The sequence below is a fragment of the Chroicocephalus ridibundus genome, chromosome 1 (assembly GCF_963924245.1).
Source record: "Chroicocephalus ridibundus chromosome 1, bChrRid1.1, whole genome shotgun sequence".
Classification (NCBI taxonomy): domain Eukaryota; kingdom Metazoa; phylum Chordata; class Aves; order Charadriiformes; family Laridae; genus Chroicocephalus; species Chroicocephalus ridibundus.
In genome coordinates, this window is record NC_086284.1 from 161,512,554 (window position 1) to 161,533,383 (window position 20,830).

General features: G+C 45.6%; 1 protein-coding gene across 2 annotated transcripts; it reads right to left on the reverse strand.

Moving 5' to 3' along the window:
- Window positions 1-478: 478 nt before the first annotated feature.
- Window positions 479-19,513, reverse strand: PRDM4 (PR/SET domain 4). Of its 2 annotated transcripts, none has more exons than XM_063321435.1 (11): window positions 18,742-19,513; window positions 17,003-17,136; window positions 16,167-16,352; window positions 13,276-14,070; window positions 10,213-10,362; window positions 8,840-8,958; window positions 7,970-8,055; window positions 6,653-6,780; window positions 5,790-6,104; window positions 3,103-3,271; window positions 479-1,657 (listed from the first exon to the last, which is right to left on the reverse strand). In XM_063321435.1, exons 1-11 carry the CDS (start codon window positions 18,750-18,752, stop codon window positions 1,348-1,350), a joined length of 2,403 nt encoding a protein of 800 aa, XP_063177505.1. In that variant the 5' UTR covers window positions 18,753-19,513; the 3' UTR covers window positions 479-1,347. The 2 variants fall into 2 exon arrangements, with proteins under 2 accessions (XP_063177505.1, XP_063177512.1); XM_063321442.1 differs by lacking the exon at window positions 18,742-19,513 and adding an exon at window positions 17,998-18,371.
- Window positions 19,514-20,830: the final 1,317 nt, after the last annotated feature.

Below are 20,830 nucleotides of genomic sequence, written 5' to 3' on the forward strand. Positions count from 1 at the left end.
GGATGGTTCTAAGTTGCTTTTTGTTTTAGGAAGAAAATGCATTACTGCAAGCAACTCATCTCTCCCTTGACTACACAAAAGCCCTGAACCTGTCTTTCTGGAGCTTATTTTCATACCGATCTCAGAGGGCACGCATTGTGGATTTTCAGGTTTGAAGAACTCAGGGAGCTGAACTTAGGCCATTTAGAGCAGGAACTGGAACCTCTTTCACAAGGGAACCTCCACCTACCTTGTGGGAGAAGGCGGCTCAGCTTACTGTTCTTTTGCAGCACACCCAGAGGAGCCACACAGCAACTCTACACGAGTTAAAGACCGGTTCTTACCTCTGCCTGTTCATGGAGGTGCTCCAACCCATAACCTTGTCCCACGAAAGCTTGGGAGAGGCAGATGATGAAAAAGTGGTGGTATTTCTCTTATCATCATTATCAGAAATAGAAACCTTTTTTCAAACGTGTAAATATTAAAAAAAGAACATTAGAAAAGAGCCACATTTTTAATTTTTTCAAAAGAAAACAACCAAATGAAATACATCTTCATTCCATAAATAATATTAGCAGCAAACCCTCCCATCGTTCTAGGTGGTAAAAGGTTTACAGCACAAGTAATATATACTGTAAACACTGCCCCATCATCTGTAAGCCTCTGCCTTACTAAGTCTATACAGTCTTTACCTCTTCACCTGCTTACATGTTCTAGGGAACCAGAGTGGGAAGAGGCAATAACTGTTCTCCAAAAGCCAATATTTGCTTTTCTGTAGCGGGGTAAGTAATTGCTTTGTCTGCAAATGCCGATTTTGCTGTTGTTTCTTTTAATTTAAGATGAAAACCTGAGCCTTGACAAGTCTTTGCTTTGTGCCAAACCACATCCTTCAGTTAAAAAGTCTTAAAAAGCAAAATACATCACTGCCACCACTATTTTTTGTTTGTTTTTCTTATTGTCATGGCTTTGGCAGTTAAGGACAGTTGGCTTACAGCTCCCCGCAGTCACTCAACTACATTTCTGGTTTGTGGCTCTTTACTCAAAGGGCTATGCAAGGTGTGTCATGTATCCCGGCACTGGATGGATTAATCTGAGTGATTTGGAAAGGAAGTATGCACAGTGTGTGTGGGGGGGGAAAATCTCCTTGCCTCACGTTTCCTTCTTAGCAACTCTTCACTTCTATGTGCATGATCCGTTCTCATTCCGTGTTTTGGCGACAGAGTTCATTAAGCAGTGGTAGTGCGGAGACCAAAACAGAAGGAAAACTCCTATTTGACATACGCTGTTGACTGGGGAAAAAAAGGAAGAGTTTTGCTTTTTTTCCTTCCCCAGTTTTAACATCCAAGAAAATTTCCCTGCCTCTCTTCTTCATTTGTGTCCAGAGAGGGCGTCCCCTGTTGAATAGACTCCATTGTTAATCCTACAGTCTTCAGTCCTCATAGAGTCTATTAATTCTTCCTCTGAATCCTCCTCCTCTTCCTCCTCCGGGGCTGACAGGCTGGATGTGGGGCCTTTACATATTTTTAAGTGGCGAGTGAGGTGATATTTGGTTAGATAAGCCTTGGAGCATTTTTCACAGACATAGTCCCTCTTTCCTTCATGTGAATTGAGATGCTTCTTCAGGTGATTTGTCCTCAGAAACAGCTTGTCACACTTGGGGCACTTGATCTGCCGTTCTCTGCAAGACATGGAAAAGTTATAATTTGCTCCTGATCCTGTATTAAATAGTGGGGTGGTGGTGACAGGAAGGGTGAAAGGGTCAGTCTTACTCCTAAATTATACTTTCAAGTAAGAAAGTACCATCTTACTTGAAGGAGATGCAGACCAGAAATAACAGCACTGCTGCAGCACTGAAAGGTAAATGCTGCTCAGTTTTCTCTCACACAGCACATACACAAAGCCCCTCTTCTCTGCTTCCCCCCACCCCCAACATCACTGGCAAAAGTCAGGCTTTTTGGATTAACTGCTAGCTTGCAACCAGCTGTTGTTCTTTCCTGGTGATAAATTCAAGAAAAAAGAATTCTACAAGGGTTTTTGCTTGTTTATTTTTTGAGTAAGACCAAACTCTGGTTAAGCTCCATGTTTTGGCAAGGGCAGAAATGTTACCATGGTGGAACATGGCAACCCATCCTTCCTTCCCACCCTGCGTAAATGGGAGCTGGGGGTGGGGAGGAACCCCAAAAAGAAAGCAAAGCTGCCGCCTGTTAACAACGCTCAGTCTGTAAATGCTAAGCAGAGGCTTCCCAGACTGCAGCAGTCTGGTAGTGTAGATGACCGTGCAAAACACCTCCCAGCAGTCGTGCTCCTGCTCTTTCAGCTAGAGGCTGTAAGAACAAGCAGCAAAGCAAGACTCGCTCGCTCGCTCACGCTAGCTGCACTGTGCTGTCTCCTAGGCAGCACGACAGAGGCGGCAATCGATTCCAAGTCAGTACAAGAACCAGATGCTGAAAACAAAATAAGCAGAGGGAATAGCTTTGGGCAAGCAGCCTTTAAGGGAGGAGCTTGGATTGGGAGTAACTGAATAGGATGGAGAGATTCTCACAGCAAAAGGAAAGATCTCGCCTGTCAGAGAGCTGAGGGGCTGGGAGAAACCTGTAGATAACTGGTGGAGGACCTCGGGGTGGGGATCTGCCCTCACCACGGGCGTCTCCCTGGAGGAGGAGCATGATTGATTGAGACCTGGGGGGAGGTAAGAGCTGGGAATGGCTGCACCCCACCCCTGATGCAAACAGAGAAGGAGACTTCACTAACAAGCCACTCGGTGAGAATAGCATTGAGGAGGTTTATGATTTTTTTATGGTCACGTTGGGAGGTGCAAACAGTAGAGAACCAACTGTAAATCAACCAACTCCCTCTCTCTTCAAAAAATGGCTCCTGAATGCCGTTTCACAAGACAAGGTGCATGCCTGGAATCTACCATGCCATTAAAATATTGCAAACACTACAATAAGACAACTTCAGCCAGTAACGAGGAATTTGTCTGTATTGACTTCTCTGTCACTTTAGAGGATGAACCCGTACTCACTAGGCCAAACTATCTGCAAACTAGACATTCTCTCTTGGGCCTTTCAGCTTCGTTATTTATTGCACTGGCTGTCCTACACCTCCCGTGAGATCACTTACTGCGTGTGAGTGAGTACGTGCTGCTTGAGGTCCTGCCTCCGCATGAATAGCTTTTCACAGTAATCGCACTTCAGGTTCTTCTCCCCCGTGTGGATGACCATGTGTGACTCCAGATGAGCCTTCTGGGTGAACGATTTGTCGCAGAGGGTACAGCGATAATTCTTCTGACCTAGGATTACATACATACACCCACACATTGACAGTCAGTGTCCCAAGAAATACAGTAAGCAAACACGCCTGACCACTTCTGAAGAATAAACTTTTACGCTGAAGAAAGGCAGATTCTGTGTGAACAGCACCTGTTTCCTCCTGCAGTTCCTTCAGACTCAGCATAAAGGCCTACCTAGTTACAGTCCAGATTTAGCTATGCAAAAAACAGGCATCTGACTTCATTTAATCATTCCCAAAACTTTTCACCCCCCAGCCCATGCCCCCCAGGCCAAAAAACCCACTTCATGCTACTGTTTCGAACCACTGAGCCCTTCATGTGATGCACGGCTCTGCACTTAGTCCTTAACACCATCCGTTCCTCTTCCTCCAGTGCTTGTGGTGAGTCAGCCTTTCCTGTAAGATGACTTTCTGCTTCTTGTCTACACCAACTGTGCCTCCCTGTTCTGCATATCAAAACATCACCAGCAGACTTGTAAATTTTCCAGCAAAGAGATCCAGGCAAACACTTAACAAGACTAGGCTTATCCAAGATGAATTCTTGAGTAAAAATGACGGTAGCCTCCTTTTTAATAGTAACCATGGTAGCCATCTAGTTACTCTACCTGAGTACATCCTCATCTCCTCTAGTTTCCCACAGGAACTGATTCTGATGCCTTACCGGCACCCAACCACATTTGATGCACTGCATTGCCTTTGTCTAGAAAAACAAGTTCTCTTACCTAACAAACACATGGGTACAAAGCTCACTGGCTCTTTGGTAACTTCTATGTTTTATCCCATTTTTCCACTTACCTATAGCTCTCCCATTATTCTTTGCCAGAAATAGTTCGAAACCCCTGCGCACCACTGAATTCAGACTAAGTCTGAATACCACTTGAATCCCTATCCCACTGAGTATTGTGTGGTTGTGTATACCACATTTATACTCACTCAGTTTATTAAAACTCCTCACTCCTGAGCACGGAGCTTCCTGTGCTTGACTCAAGCGCACTGAGCTCCTGGTTTTATTCCCTTTCCAGCTCTGTGATTTGCATTCTGTGGTTCCCAACAGCTATTTCAACCTTAAAAAAAAAAGCAGCAAAAATATCCACACTATTGCTGTCCTGTACTTGACCTTCACCCTCTCCCCTGTCTTCACACTGTGTTAAATCCATGCCTTTTTGTATTTCCTCTTTTCTTACACAGCTGAAAAATCACCAATTTATTTTCCTCTTTTAGAGCTCATTCACTGATCTGGCAATTCTCCCTTTATCCCCAAAGCCTCTAGTGATACCCAAATGCCCACAGAAGTCAAGAGCACATTCACGCTTAAGTTTTGATGAGTGACAGAGCTGAGCCTTGGCCACATCAGTCTGACCCTACAGTCACCAATTTCAGTCTAGTGCCATTTCCTTAAGATGACAATTCAAAGTAAGAAAGAGGGGAAAGAGCTCAACCCCATATTTATGTGGACAGCTGTCCACATTACAAGGTCTCAAACCCAATTGGCTTTTTCTCACAAGCAGAAGGGAACCCTTGTTTTATCATAGGTGCCAGCACTGGACCTGCTGTGTGGGAACAAAGGGTTTCTGTGTCCCAGATGAAGGCAAACGGTTCTTCCCAACTGGAATCAACTTCAGCTCACCAAATGCTTTTCGACATGGCACAATCAGCCAGAACACAGGTCTACATACTGTTTTATAAGCACCCACACCACTGAAGCCAGTCCAGCCCTGTCCCATGACAACCAGCGCTCTCTCAGGCAGTGCCCAGGCAGCTGGGGTCAGCATGGACTAGGGATCATTCCTACAGACAGTCAGGATACCACCATTCTTAGAAAGGCAGGTGGAGGAAGGTGATTCTCCCCCTCTACTCTGCTCTTTGAGACACCACCTGGAGTAGCACATCCAGTTCTAGGGTCCCCAGTACAAGACAGACATGGACCTGTTGGAGCGAGTCCAGAGGAGGTCCATAAAAATTATGAGAGAGCTGGAGCACCTCTCGTACAAGGAAAGGCTGATAGAGTTGGGGTTGTTCAGCCTGGAGAAGAAGAGGCTCTGGGGAAACCTTATTGCAGCTTTTCAGTACTTAAAGGGGGCTTATAAGAAAGACAGAGAGAGACTTTTTACCAAGGCCTTTAAGTGACAGCACAAGGGGCAATGGGTTTAAACTGAAAGAAGATAGATTTAGATTGGACATAAAGAAGAAATTTTTTACAATGAGGGTGGTGAGACACTGGAACAGGCTGCCCAGAGAAGTTGTGGATGCCCCACCATTGGAAGTGTTCAAGGTCAAGTTGGATGAAGCTTTGAGTGACCCAATCTAGTGAAAGATGTCCCTGCTGATGGCAGGGGGGTTGGACTAGATGATTTTTGAAGGTCCTTTCCAACACAAAACATTCTACTATTCTATGTTTCTAAGAACTTAGATTTATGGGCACAAGGTACACCCTGCCAACTGGCCAAGGGATCAGAGATAATAGCTCCTGCCCCGATGCTTTACTAGCATAGGCATCCCTTAAAGTTCCCAGCCCTTACCTGTGTGTATCTTGAGGTGTGTCCGTAAGTTGCTAGGATCACTGAAAGCTTTGCTACAGAAATCGCACTTGTGCGGCTTCATGCCCATGTGTCCCATGAAGTGGACATGGAGCTTGGAAGGGGAGATGAAAGCCTGGGGACACATGGAACACTTCCACTTCCTTTCCTTGCCGTGGCCTGGCCCATGGCTGCTGCTGTGCCCCTGGCTGGGGAGGTGGTTGTGAATATGGCTGCTCAAATGGGCCTTGAAGTCCGCATAGGAAGCGCATTCCTTTCCACAGTGGCAGATGTGCACATCCGGATGTTCAGGGACACCTTTGGGCACAAAAGCATCACTTTTAATGAGGCACAGCAAGGCCTAACAGAGCATGATCCATGTTAACACTTTGTCTGTGGTAGCAAAGCCAGCTGCAGAGATTTTCACCCCTGTTCCTTTCAGCTCCAGTGCTTTTCAGCTCTTTTAGGTAGGCCATTTCAAATGTTTTGGCGGGCCAAACTTTGGAATGGTTTTGAGCACAGCTCCACCAAACCTAAATTATCACAACCAAAGGTGGGAGAGGATAAGAACACCTTCAGCCAGCAAAACTCCCTTAGCACCAGATGGATGAACAGAAGAAAAACAAGCCTTTTTCTTTGACACTGCAATCTTTTACTCCTGATCAGTGGAATTAGATAGTGAAATGTCTCTGTTAAATGATGACACTCCTGTAGTCACAAAATGGAAAAGGAAATGATGATGTGCACCCCTAGGAACTGAGAAGGAACATAATGCACTCCCAAGTCACAATGCCCTGAGATGGCACTAAAAGGGAATTCAAGCTGAGTACGCCCTGCAAAGCTAACAAAGACGAGCATTTACTTACCAAGCTGTCGTGCATAGTCCCGACTGTAATAAAAGAGAAGCTCATGTTCAGGTGGGATGTCCCGAGAGGTGCAAAAGTAAATTTTTCCATCATGAGGATAAGCTACCAGATTCTGCTCTTCCCGGTTCCTATAGTAATAACAAGAGTTATGAAAAAAAACCCTCCAGAAATAATGACTTTTTGTGAGAGAAAAAAAGAGAAGGAAATTCCTATAAATACGTAATGAGAGAACCTCAATGCTTGTCAGCACATTATAAAAAACTTCTGTGTCTGTCACTTCTGTCCTTCTTTATTAAAGGAACGTATAGGGAAACTGGACCTTGAGAGCCAATCTGTTCCACCAACTGATACATTTTTCACACTGCAATATCTTGCTGAGAAAATTATTAATAGACCTTGGAGTGGGCTGAGAGAAGAGCGTTTATGATCTCTCAAGAAACTACAAAAATATCTATATTTTTCACATTAACCCCCTTAAGAAATAAAGAACACACGAGGGAGAAATAAATATCAGTAAAGTCTTAGAGCAAAATTATCTTAAAAAGCATTTCCAAGATGTGATAGTTCATCTTCTGAAGCTGTATCTTGCACATGTTTGTTCCCAGTATCTGAAACCAGCAAAACCTCTGCCCCACTGCAGTTGGAGATCAAGCATTAACTTCTTGACTCCTGCATATGGGAGCAATAAAATGAATTGCAGGGGAAACCTACTTTGCATCACAGAGCCATAGCACTGGTTCAGCCTCCTCAGTGGACCATGGACGGAGCAATACTGAAACCAGTCTAGATAGTTTTCATCACAGGCTCCAGAAAGCCTGAGAAGGACAGCTCTTGCAAGCTCCGAGAGCTTGGAACTCGGCCAAAAGAACCCAGGGACACTTTGCTTATAAAATATTAAAATCGAAAAAACAATCAGCATCATCTTCACAGATGGATCCAAAAGAAATGGGACAGAGGGAAGGCATTAACAAGCTAAAAAGGCGTGGGACAGAGAGAAGGCAATAACAAGCTAATACACAGTAAGCCAATATAACATGAGCTTGGTTTAAAGCTTTAGAACAAGGGAAACAAAGTATGTGGGCAGATTCGGGGCTGTTTTACTACAGCATGTGTGCTGGTTCCCCCATAACGTTCTCCACTGGATGCTCTGTTTCATTCTCTCCACCAGCCCAAGATGCCTAGGTAACTCCTGAAGGTCCCTTGGTGCGAGCTCATTACCCATGTGGGCAGTCAGTGGAGCAGTGGCATTCTCCAGCACATCCTATGAGCCTGCAGCTCAGACACCAAGCTACTTGGCACAGTACAGGTGGTTCTCACCTGGCTTTGCGTACAAACATCATCCAGTTACATTCATTTTCATCAGTTGTAATGATGCAGAACTCCAGGACACCATTGTGATAGATCTATCAGGAAAAACAAATGCAATCTTAGGACAAAACACAGCAACGAATGCAGTGAAAGCCAGCTTCTTACTTTAGGAGAGGATGTGTTTATCTAGAACAAGCCAGGAGGTCTCCATTGACAAGACCACAGCCCTATTCTTACTCCTTACTGTCCCCTTCACACAGGAATCTTGACCTCTCCGCTACCCAGGAGGCTAGAAAAACTGTTTATCAGCATCTTTCCCACACACCACCTTTAGCGCCCAGCAGAAATGGATTTGGCTGCTTTACTTACAAGCTAGGTCTTGTGAATAATAATATTTGGGCAAAAAAATATTCATATATTTATCTATTTATCTATTATCTATTTATTTATATAGATCAATTGTACTTTCTCAACATGAAATGATGTGAAAAAGAAAGCTTTAAAGCAGCTTTCCTACAACAAATACATCACCTGGGGGAACTTTCAATAAACAATGATACAAAACAAACAAACAAGTGCTGTCTCGTAATTCATACACAACCTCTGCTGCAACTCCCACACAGATACTGGAGACCACATACAGCCCTTTCAGCCCTTTAAAACAAAAGGTATTAAAGGAGTTTGTTGTACTTCAGGATTGATTACCAGCATATCACATGGTATTCAGCTCTGCTATGCTGATATTAAGTATTAAACAATGAAACTGCATTGATTTTGATTTTTGGCAAGGATGATAATGTTAAAGGTGCTGTATCATGTGATGGTTTTCACCAGATAAAGGCAGGCCGGCAGACTCCGAGAGCCATAACATCCACTGACCTTCCAGATGTGACTAGCTGCTTTGTCTGTCCAGTCGGCCACCTCTAGAGAATGGCTCTGCTGCCCGATCAAAGGTCCAAAACACGTCCTTACAGGAATGGTTTCTCGTGTCCACACACCTATCAGTAGAAGACCAAAATCTGCAGAAATCAATTATTTAAACAACTAATCATGCATAACAAAGAGGTGGGAGGTTTATGAGATAATGCTCCAAGGGTAATATCTAGGCAAAAGATCATCAAAGCTTCTATTTCACATATAAAACACACCTAAGGCAGAGACAAGAACCACCACCACCACATGACACTATTGGGAGCCGCTTTGTTTTAATTACAAATATTTATTTTGTTTGTCAAAAGCAAGTAGTTTACTTTTTAGAAAGCTATAAAACTAAGATCCTAGCCACTTGTACCAATTAAAGTTTTCATGGCACTTTCTGCAGAAGCAGAAAATACTAGTTTCAGTAACTACATTTCGCCTACCTAATCCCCAGGAATTTCCAGAATTGTTGCTGGGCATTGTTAAGCAGCTTCTGCATTTCTCCCCAGAGGCAGCTGTATTTCTGTCATGGGCAGAGGGATTCCTGCGTGTATATTATTTATTATTAAACATTCATATATATATATATATAGGTCTACATGAATACACTGAATAGCCTTTAGGAATAAACTGGAAACTAGTGCAGCTTGAAAAGAACAGATGTAATCTACTCTCAACAAGCAGCATCACTAAGCAAGCCAATAATCACATTCTTCTCTAGCCTTCCGATCCTTAGGATATTGCACTGTGCTCTTCCATTTCCAGGCGACAATGGCGTGAAATACAGTAACAAGGTCCACATCCAATGACAAGGTCACAGTCTACATACCAAATGTAAATGGGAGGAGGGGAAGGAAAAAAAAAAAAAAAAAGAAAAAAAATAAAAGAGGCACTCATGATTAATTCTCCAATGAGAGTATCGAGAAGACCCACAGGTAGCAAACCAAGCTGATGAACAAGCAGACAGAAATCTCCTCCAGTATTTCTAATTGTTATCTTCCCCAAAGCTCCAATTGCTGTACCATTTGCTTATCAAATCTGTGCCCGGGCTGTTTAGCACACAATAAAAATAAACACCATACCTTGCTCGTGCTTGACTTTTACTAAGTGTTTCAGTAACGCTCTGTGGCAGCACCCCTAGAGTCCAGCTGAAGTCTAAGCAGTAACCAGAGGACAAGAAGCGCTTCACAATGTAAGTCAGGGTGATTACAGAAGAGGGAACCACCTCTGTTGCAGTGTTTCTTTCCCACATTAAATTCCCTATGGCTTTTGATTTCAGGCAATGAGAGTATTTCAAACTGCTGCATAGAAATATATAGGCATCTGATCCTTACCTGCTTCAGCTCCCATGATAGACTGCCGAAGGACAAGCTGCTTAGGGAGAGAAAGCCTGGCTCGGCTCTCTATCGGGGTGTCAGGGACAAAGGTGACGGGCCCGTGATCTGGGCAGTCTGATGGATATGCCTTGTCACACAGTGTGCACCCTGCAAGACAGGGGAAGGGATAACAAGAAAACGGGGATTAAAAAGATGCAACAGCCCCATGGTGCAATCAGCTCCCTACCAATATGTTTCAGCCCAGCTCCAGGCAAAGGCTGTTTCTATCTGGTTTAACTCATTCGCATTACTAACTTTTACTCAGAAGAATATGAACCATACAGTCAGATTGGCACCAGCGTACATGTCACTGTTCCTATCCAATTCAGATCAAATATGACAATCTCCACCTGCCTTCCTGATGGCAACTTCATCATTTTGTGATGTGAAACCTCAAGGATATTCATGTAAAGGAACAGTAAGATCTTTGTAAAATTTTTCTGATTTGAACTCACAAATCCCCTTATCTCCATTTAAATTCAGACAACGTGAAAATCTTCATGTCAGTAAAAAAGTGACCTCACTGCTACTTTTGAAGGACCTACTTCAATAACATCATACAGTACAGCTCTACAGAATGCCACTGAATGGAACAAAAACAAAAGCCCAAGAAGAATCAGTAGCATCACTTTCCCAATCGGTCATTCAGCATAAGTACTGCTGAAAAATAAACCACTGAAAGTCTTCAGTCTAATACATTTGGGGAAGAGTACAGCATAAAATGCTCTCATCTAGAAAAACTATGTCATTTTAATTTTCTATGAATGGCGCAACCAACATCTACTCAGCAACCACTCTCCTGATAAATCATTCTTCTTCTGAAGAAAGATGCTCAGCTAATTAAGCAGAATCTCCCACAAAGACCCTCTTTGGCCTCTTGATGGCCCAACTCCAGGATAAAAGACCTATCACAGAAGTAGTCTTCAGCAGGCATTAACAGCAGCTCCATTACTATTTGTTTGAAGAGATTTTTGGGACGCTCCTTTCATACATCTGGGTACCAGAACCTGACCCCATACAAAGTACAGTTTAAGCAACTATACAATTATAGATAGGAAGGTACTCAGAAAATTATTAGGTAGAGCCCATATAAGAATTGCTTCATGCGCACAGATGACATGTAGGAGTACCGCAATGACAACAACGAGACCTGGGTAATGAGAAACACTATTTACAACAGTTGTTTTTAAGCATTGCCTAGCACTAGGGGTCTGTGGACTAGCCTCAGGGAAAGGCAAAGAGGAAGAAAAGCAAGTTCTAGGCATGTGATACTACCACTTGAAAAAGTTTAGGGATTCATACATTTTTAAGAAGTTGAAAAAAAATCTCCTGCATTCTATAGGAAGCGAAATATACCATTTTCTTTCCATTTCAGTCCTTGCCAAATAATGAAAAGAAATTAAAAAAAATAAAAATCACAGTAATTACTTCTCAGATTTGGGTACCAAGAACTGTAAGCAAAGACGGTCAAAAAAAGGGCTACTTAAAAGTTTCACAAACATTTAGGACTGTAGCAAAGGCACACTTTTTTCTTCCTGCTTAGGAACGGTGTAAAAAGTTTTCTGACAAAGGCCCTGATTCCTGCCTTCTCAGTGAGGAAAAACCACCAAGAGGCTCTAAAACAACTCCTCCTCCTTGCTGCCACCTGTCTGGACACAAATTCATGTTTTATTCAGGAGAAGTTTAAAAACAACATCAAAAAGTTAAAATTTAAACCTTCTTAACTCAAGGATCTATTTTGCAAATCACATGAAAGCACTAGGTATGCAATAGCCATTATAACACCCTACCAATGGGGAACATCACCTGGGAAACAGCTTAGGACTATTTTTAAGTACAGTGACAATAGCTGGCACATCAAATCTCACTTCAGTGAATAAAAGAAGTTATGTCATCATAAGCATGTTGGATATCACAGTATTTTGATCATTATTTGTTCAACACAACAGATGCTAGTAAAAACTTCCGAGTGCATCAACTGTAAAACTCCTCCTCAAGGAGTTGTATCATATCACAGTTCTACGCCCACCTGATTTTAAGTGATATTTTATCCCGCAGAATAAAAGTTTTAATTCAAATGTCTGACTAGATACTTAGCACTAAACTGCACCTCTCCCATTGCTAACCGAGGCACTATTTCTTTCCATCTCTTAAAAAATATTCAGCAAGCAAAGCTTGTCATAAGGCTCTGGCAGGTGTAATGCCAGACTGCGTGCAAGAGCAGCACTCAGCAATGCTGCCACAACAAATAAAACTGAATATAAAAGCTGGCCTTACGCTTCAGTGGCGGGAAGCCAGACATGCTGCGGGTGGAAGTTCAAGTCTCTGTCCCAGCAAACAAGAACTTCACAGTTCTCAAACACCGCTTCTTGAACGATGGCAGGATTGAGAGAATGCAACGGCCAGTGCTCCTCTCTTCCTAGGAGATCAACTAACCTCTGGACTGAAGTCCTTTGATGACAATAATTAGAAATATTAAAAACTTCCCTCCCTCTCTGCTCTTTTTTTCCAGCAGGTCCTGTTGAGAACAACATTTTCACTATGATTGTTCATGGTTTAATAAAAATTTTGCAAAATCGCGTAACGCCATACTCAACAACTACACCCACTCAATGAAACGTATGGCTCATGGTGGTGTTTGTTGATTGTTTTTTTCACGGAGCAAGAAGAGTCATTTGTGATGTGACTTTAAAGAACAAATGTCTCATTGCAAAGGATAAAATCAGGATATCCACAAAAGGCAAGAGGTTCATAAACAATTCGGCTGCCAACCTCAAGGCCACATGGGAGATGGATACAAAGAGAACAATGCTAAAACATCCTATTATGTCTACTTCCAGCTAACATCACTTCAGCGAGGTTAATCTGCCACTGCAGATGTTCCAACTTTCATGGACTTGTTAAATAACTAAGTTCCTTTCAGCAGAAATCTGTAAAACTAGCAATAAGAGTCCTGTCATCCCACCAGATGGTAGCTACATAACAAATCCTACTGCAATGAACCAGGAAATGCCCACTCACATATGGTAAACAAGGTTGCCATGTTCTCCTTGTTCGAATTGGAGTCTTCCATTTGCAGAGAGGATGGTACAAAGGCAAGATTGTCTGCAGACACATCCACGTGACTTGGCCCCATGGCTACTTCCTGATTTATGGAAGACACCGCCACCGGCTCGAGGCTGAGGCCCACTTCGTGCAAGGCTACCGAGTCCAGGGAAGCTAGGTTGTGTGAGGTAGAGAGCGCCACACTCACGGAGTTGGTGCTCATGGCCACAGTATGAATGGAGTCATTTAGTGTGCTGTCCGATATTCCTGTCACCCGCCCGGCGATGTGGTCAGGCTCCATGACGACAGGGAGTTCCAAAGTGCTACTGTGAATAGGAATGACACCGCCGTGTCCTACAGCGTCCGACGTCAAGTTACTCCCCACTGTGTCTACAGCTAAAGGTTCATGTCTCCGGGAGCCGTTTGGGATCTGCGAATGATCCCCAGCTACGTCATCCATCGTAAGCTCCTCTGTCATCCCATCTGTAGAGATGGGGCTGGTTACCCTCGAAACGCTCTCCATAGCGATTGTAGTATCCAGCGCTACCTCGTGGCTGTCACTAGGATGCAGATTTTGAGCACCATGCGTGTTCACTGTGCGGGAGTCCATGGAGACAATCCCTGGTTCCAGCCCCACGGTCCCACTGGGCTGGTAGGGATCTAGGGCCGAGGGATTGCTGGAGACTGACAATGCCGGATTGCTATCAACATTTATAGTGTTGGGATGGATGTACTGAGGTGGAGGTCTGTCAGCCAAATAAGATAAGATACCTGATAGAATGAGAGGGGGAAAAAGAAGAGTGTGAGATGACATCAGTTTTCAAATCCTGAACAAAAATACCCCATCATCACAGCATAGTACATGAAGACCTAGATCCTTGAAGACATGCTCTTTGCATTATGTCCAATTAGAAACCACTAATTCTAAAACATGGCTCACAAACATATGCCAACCCAATGCTCTTGTCAGAGTGTCATTTGACAACAAATACAGAGCTTTCATCCACCAGAGCCAGTCTCTAGTTATTTGTCAAACTCTGAACAGCCAAGCTGCTGGCAGCATCTAACCTAGGCTCCTCAGTACAGAGACTGAATCGCAAAGAGGTTCTTCACATTTTAGGCATAATTTTTCATTCTCAAGAAATAGCTCACAAAGCATGAAGGACTGCTAGTGGAATCTAACATTTGATAATCCCTCGTTCATCTTGGCTAGGAGAAGTAGAAACAGTTCTCCAGGATACACCCTTTTTGCTTTGTTATTTTAGCTTTAACAATGACTACTTCCTTCCTCTAAGAGTAAGTGACACAACGGTCCATCTCTGATGCCATCAGTCGCAATTCCGAAGGACCAAGATAAGGTCTCTCAAAGGTATCATGAGTCATCTGCTGATAAAAAGTATGTTGTTTCTCCTAAAACAATAGCCCAGTGAAATTTAAATCAGAAACCCGACAATCTTTTCTGGCAGTTCTGGGAAGATCCTCAGTGTTAAACAACCTTGGAACTTAAGATACGAAGAAACACTAACCTCTATTTACATACTACCAACCTCTCTTGTTGGACAAAGCTAAAAAATAGTCTTTGGAGGAAATACATCAGCACATTCAAGTAAACAGTACTTCCAGCGGAGACAGAGACAGATTTTGCAGATTCTGCAAGATCTGAGTCAGCACGTCTCTTTTTGGCCTTGAACCCTATAAGCCATTTGTTCTGTGAAAGTTTTCCATTCAAACATGTCTATTATTACAAGCATGCAAGCATGGATAGTCTTTCTGCAGCATAACCCCATTAAAAATGGGTAAGCCAAGAAATTGGCTTAATTGGTTTAATTTAATCAGCTGTATCAAATATTTCTGCATATTATTCTGCCCTGTGGCTTGAACAAGGAGAATCCTTGAAAGCAGTAAGATGACTGGCAGAAGAGTCCCAGGCTAAACATTAAGCAGACTAAAACGAAAAAATAAATTATTCCAGCTCAGAAGAATGGTAAATACCTTCGGTTCTCAAATGCACTGTCTCCTCCTCTACTCTTTGACCACAAAATGGACAGGCATGTAATGCAGTAGGAAAGGTTACTCCTAAGCAGCTGGCAAGTTCAGCCAATAGTCATCAGGTAGTCGATGAGATCTGGGCTGCTCTATTTCTTTTCCTAACCTAGGCTGAACCAAAAACACTCACTGGGTGACCCTGAAGAAATTTATGACCCTGAAGAAATTTATCTACCCCCTTCCACACTGTCAATCTTAACTACAAAACAAAACAAGGACTACATTTAAACCTTGAATTTCTGTGTCTTCATATACTAAATGTAAAACTCTACATTTGTATTCTAAAACACAGGCGAGAGAGGAATCAAGATAGAAATCAGTGTATTAGGCCTTTGGAAACCAACCTTGAACAAAAATTAAGAAAATCTATGCCATGGGCTAAAGGGGTAGAAAAGGGCCCAAACTCTTCAGCTGATAGCTTGCTCTTTTTGAGCTTTGAACTACTGTAAGCTACCATCAGGCACATATCAAACACTGCTTCAGACAACAGGAGAAAAAAAAACCCAGCAGTTTTCAAACTAAAGCAATTTGAGACAGAAACCAGGCATGCTTTCTTTTCTGTTAATCTTAAAAACAAAGCAGCAGGAGAAGTGACCAGAGGTTCGGTTTAAGCAGAAAATACCCTGCAATACTGTTCATATACACACGCAGAAACAGAGACCTGAAAATAAAGGCATGTAAATGACACAACAGGCTCCCGACAAACTCCAGGAATTTACAGCTCTGCAAAACAGTCAGTCTTGCCTGCTTCAGAACAGAAACAGGTGGCTCCTAAAACAGTTTCTCTCTCTGTTCCCATCCATCAGCACCAGACCACTTACCAGGTAGAATGTGTCTGAAATAGCTGCTCTCCAGGTGAGGGTATGGTGGCGGAGGTAGGGTGTAGTTTCTCTCTGGTATACCACACATCACGCCTCGATCCCCAATACCCATTGGGAGCATCAGAGACAGAGCAGAGGGCAAGGAACTCAAGGAGGGGCCCAAGTTTGGAATTGCAACAGGCAAGCCTGCAAAAGAAAATTCCCATTTAAATGCAATGGAACTATTTGAGCTTATGAACACACAAGGTAACAAAGAGGTTACTAATTCCTCAGGAGCTCCCTATGGATGTATGGTATGGTACTGTCAAAATAAGGTGGCAAGCTTCAAAGAAAGGATCACAGTTATCACAGCACTGAGAGGCATGCCTGAATCTTTTTTGTATATATTACATAAGGCCTACTTCTACTTTACAATTGTAACAGATTTCTGTCTGTGTAGCCCCCTGATAAAAAGGGCTCAGAAAACAATTTTGCTTTACAGGTGAAAAAGTCATTATTTTCACCTGATTGAAGACAGGCATAGACGGAGATGCATTTGTGGCTACAGTTCATATTTCAAAGGATTCTGCTACCACCCACCCACGCACAGTGCAAACCATTCCATTAGCACAAAATGAGACTCCCATTAAGGCATAAGCCTGGTAAGCACACATCCCTTTTCCTTTGCCCACATAAGTAATGGTTTATGGTCTACGCTTCCCCAATTCTACATCACCTCGTTACCTGCTAAAGACATGACTTGCTATCAGAGCAAGCACTGATACCCAGTTAAGAACGGTGACAGTAAAACGCCAAACATGAGCTGCAATACCCTTTGTGTGAGCTTTCCCCATTACCTGGTGCTGGTATGGCGTTGTGAGTGGGTGACGCTGCCAATCCCAAGTGACTCCCGGAGACCGGCAAGGCATTGCTCACAGAGGATGAGGTCAGCTGGTCCATCCCTACAGGACTCAAGTTCATTTCATTCATTCTGGGGAGCAGGGAACAGAAAGGGGAGGGGAAAAAGAAAGAGAAACAGAAGCAAGAGCATTCCTGATTACTGAGTGTACTGTGGTGAGGAAAGGCTAAGCAAACAAACTCAAAATCAGTTACTGACACGTAAAAACTCTGCCTTAGAAAGCTAAGCATAAAGCACATCAACTACTCACACTGATCAAATAATGACCGATACAAATTGATCATATTACATAGCAATAAACAGCATTAAAAAGCCAGTTCAAAAAGACAAATCAGAACATAGCTTTTTCCTTGCCATTCAGAAAACAAAGTCTCACTCTTTGTAGTCAAAAGTATTGTGAACACAGATCAATTTGCAATCTGAATGGCACAATTACTTGGACAAGAGCATCTGATTTATATTTCATGACTTCTGGACACCACATTAATGTTCAAAAACCAAAGGCAGGGAAGAGAAGAGGGAAAGATCACTTAAAACTGGTAACTGGACACAAAATGTCTAATTCACCATCAGTTCAAACCAGGCCAATAGTGACAAGAGTCACCTCTGCAGAATAGCCATTGTATAGAGTTTTAACAGGCTGCCTCTGTCTGGTTCTGCAGACATGGCACATGCTCCTACCACATTAAAAACTGGCACCGTGGATAACATGTTATTTCAGAGTGATCAACCAGTGTCTCTTGAGTGCCTGCATCTCTCAAGCTACTCAAGTGGGCGCACACCACACGAGTGGCTGTAGAGCTGTGGAAACTGCCAAGCTGGTGAACAACCCAAAACCCCAGCATGGGGAGAAATCATCTGTCCTCTGGGGTCTCAAACACATGCAGCCCGAACCAGTCCTCGGGGATGGGGACACCAAGGAGACACGGTCACCTCCGACTTGTCAACAACTCTGCAAGCTCTGCCTGGCCTCAGCTCTGTCCATCCTGTCACTCCTGGCCACACACCAGCTCTCCTCAGCGGTTCGTAGGGCCAGAACGACCAGCTGCCCCCACAGTGGTGACACCACCAGCAACAAGACCGAATGGCCTCCACGCTGACCCGAGCCTCTCACATGCCCTTCTTGCAAGCAGCAGGCCCGAGCTCTGCAGTACCGACGGTGAGCTGGAGCTTGGATTGACACTCCAGAATGGAAAGGTACTGCTCACCCTGGAAAAAAAGGGCCAAACACACTAAACCCACGCAAGTTAACCCCAAGGCCTGAGCCGCACAAACCAAGTCACCGACTTCCATCTCTCTTCTGCCCAGCTCTTGCATGGTGCGCTCCCCTACCCTGTCCAACCGCCTCGTTTGCCTACAGCGACGGTGCCGAGGGCTCCGGCGAGCCGGCGGGGCAGGGGATATCCGCCCCCCCCCCCCGCCTTTCCCCGGCCCAAACGGCTGCTGAGGGCGGTGATGCCCATGATCCACCACCCCCGCCCCGGGACTGAGGGGTGGCCAACAACCGGGGCCTGCGGGAGGCGCTGAACGCTTCAGGGACGCCCCCTCCCCTCCTCGCCCCTCGTCCCCTCGGCCGGGGCTGCGCGCCGCCGTCGCCAGGCCCGAGGTTGCCCGTCCCCCGCCCCGCCCGCCGGCCTCCCCCCGGCCCCCGGCCCCAACGGACGCGAGTGCGCTCACCTGGGGTGCATGGGGCCCGGCGCCGGGGCTGGGCCTCTCCCGGCGGCGGAGCGGCCGCGGCCGCAGCCGCATCAGGGCCCTCAGCCCCGGCCCGCCGCCGCCGCCGCCCCTCGGGCAGGCGCCTCACCCCGGCCCCGGCCCCGGCCGCAACCACCGCCACCGCCGCCGCCGCCTCATGGGCGGGGCCCCGAGCGGTGCGGGCCCGACCGCGGGCGGGGGAGCGCAGAGGAGGCGGAGGCGGGAGAGAGAGGCGGTGATGGCGGCGGCGGCAGCTGGAGGGGAACGGGGACGGGGGCCGTTTCCGCCGCCGCACGCCCGCATCCAGGAAGCGGCGCCATCGCCCCCGGGGCTCGGGCGCTTCCCGCCAGCCGGGTCCGTGTCAGGGCCCGGCTCCGGGCCCGGCCGCCTCTGCCATGTCGGCGCGGAGGGGCCCGCCCGGAGGTGCCTGTGGGGCCGTGTCAGGCCGCGCCGGCCCTGACGCCCGGGCAGCCGCCTGTCCGCCGCGGCGGCTCCCCGGCCTCGCTGCCCCTGCCGGCTCCCTGTCCGCCGCCACGGAGCTCGGCACCAGTCCCCGTGCCTGCGGTGAGCCTCGGCGGCGTTTCAGCCCCCTTCGCTGCCACCTCCCCGCCGTGTTTCCAGATCGTTTCCAGCGCTGTGGGCGCCGCCGGGGCGGGAGAGCGGCCCTGGGAGCCGCCCTGGTAAACGGCGGTTCTCTTTTTGGAGAAGCGTCTTGGTGTTCTCTGTCTGTAAGGCGTCATCCCCGGCTGACCGAAAAGCCCTCACTGTTCAGCCTGCGGTTTCACCTCCAAAGGGCGTGATGCTCCTCCAGCACCATTAGCCCGTACTTGCCCAGCTACCTTCTGGACATCAGCTGCTGTGCAGTTTTCTGTGATTTGTGGCTTGTATAGATTCAGAGCATCGTTTTGGTTGGAAGAGACCACTAAAATTGTCAAATCCAACCGTTAACCCAGCACTGCCAAGTTACCACTAAACCACGTGCCTCAGCACCACATTTACACATCTTTTAAATACCTCCAGGGATGGCGACTCAACCACTTCCCTGGGCAGCCTCTTCCAATGCTTGACAACTCTTTCAGTGAAGACATTTTTCCTAATATCCAATCTAAACCTCCCCTGGCGCAACTTGAGGCCAATTCCTCTTGTCCTGTTGCCTGTTACCTGGGAAAAGAGACCGACCCCCGCCTCGCTACAACCTCCTTTCCGGTAGTTGTAGAGAGCGATAAGGTCTCCCCTCAGCCTCCTTTTCTCCAGGCTGAACAACCCCAGCTCCCTCAGCCGCTTCTCACAGGACTTGTTCTCTAGACCCTTCACCAGCTTCGTTGCCCTTTTCTGAACACATTCCAGCACCTCCATGTCCAATGTACAGTTCCAGCTAAGGCTACATTGCAAAGGAATCTCTTGATGTACGTAAGTAGTTTCGTAGCTCGCTTTTGCCTGTGACATGTGGATACTCATCACATACGCTGCTCAAATCAATCTACAAGTTCCTTAAGTGCTGGGGTGAACAGCTGTTTCCTGAAACACCGTAATGTGCTTCTGTAATTTGATCGTGCATGACACTTAAACGATGCCTTATTAAATGAGACATCCCTTGACAGGATGTCTGCACAGGAGGAAACTTAAGGTATTTTTCTGCCTACTACCTTTTGATCTAAAAAGCCTAAATGTAGGATCTGGAAGGGTCATTCCAGTTCAGTACAAACCCATTGGTTCTTCTAGAGGGGGAAGCAGGCTCTCCTCATTTGGCTTTAGCTGTCAGAAAGTTTGACACCTTGTATACGCTATTTTTTCAAGCTCTCTCTGTAGCTGAAGGAGAGAAATAGGCTGCCGCAGAGAGCCCTTCATCCCACCCTGCAGTAGGTGTCTGAGATGTGTGAGAAGAATCCCCTTTGGAGATGCCTCTCTGTGTCTGTGGCCTGTAACTGGGACCTGCGTAATTAGTTTAGTCTAAATATATAACTTCTAGAGGACTACATTTAGGCAAAGTAGATCCAGGTCTCTGTCATTTGTGACCAAAAGAAGGACCTCATTTAATTTACACATAATCCCACAACCTCTCCTCTTCTCC

Excerpts from the sequence above, each read along its gene's own strand:
- PRDM4 (XM_063321435.1), bottom strand. Across the intron at positions 8,959-10,212 it reads TATCATGGGAGCTGAAGCAG|GTGTGTGGACACGAGAAACC; the intron begins GTAAGGATCAGA and ends TTCTACTGATAG. Across the intron at positions 8,056-8,839 it reads CAGCTAGTCACATCTGGAAG|ATCTATCACAATGGTGTCCT; the intron begins GTCAGTGGATGT and ends TTTTCCTGATAG.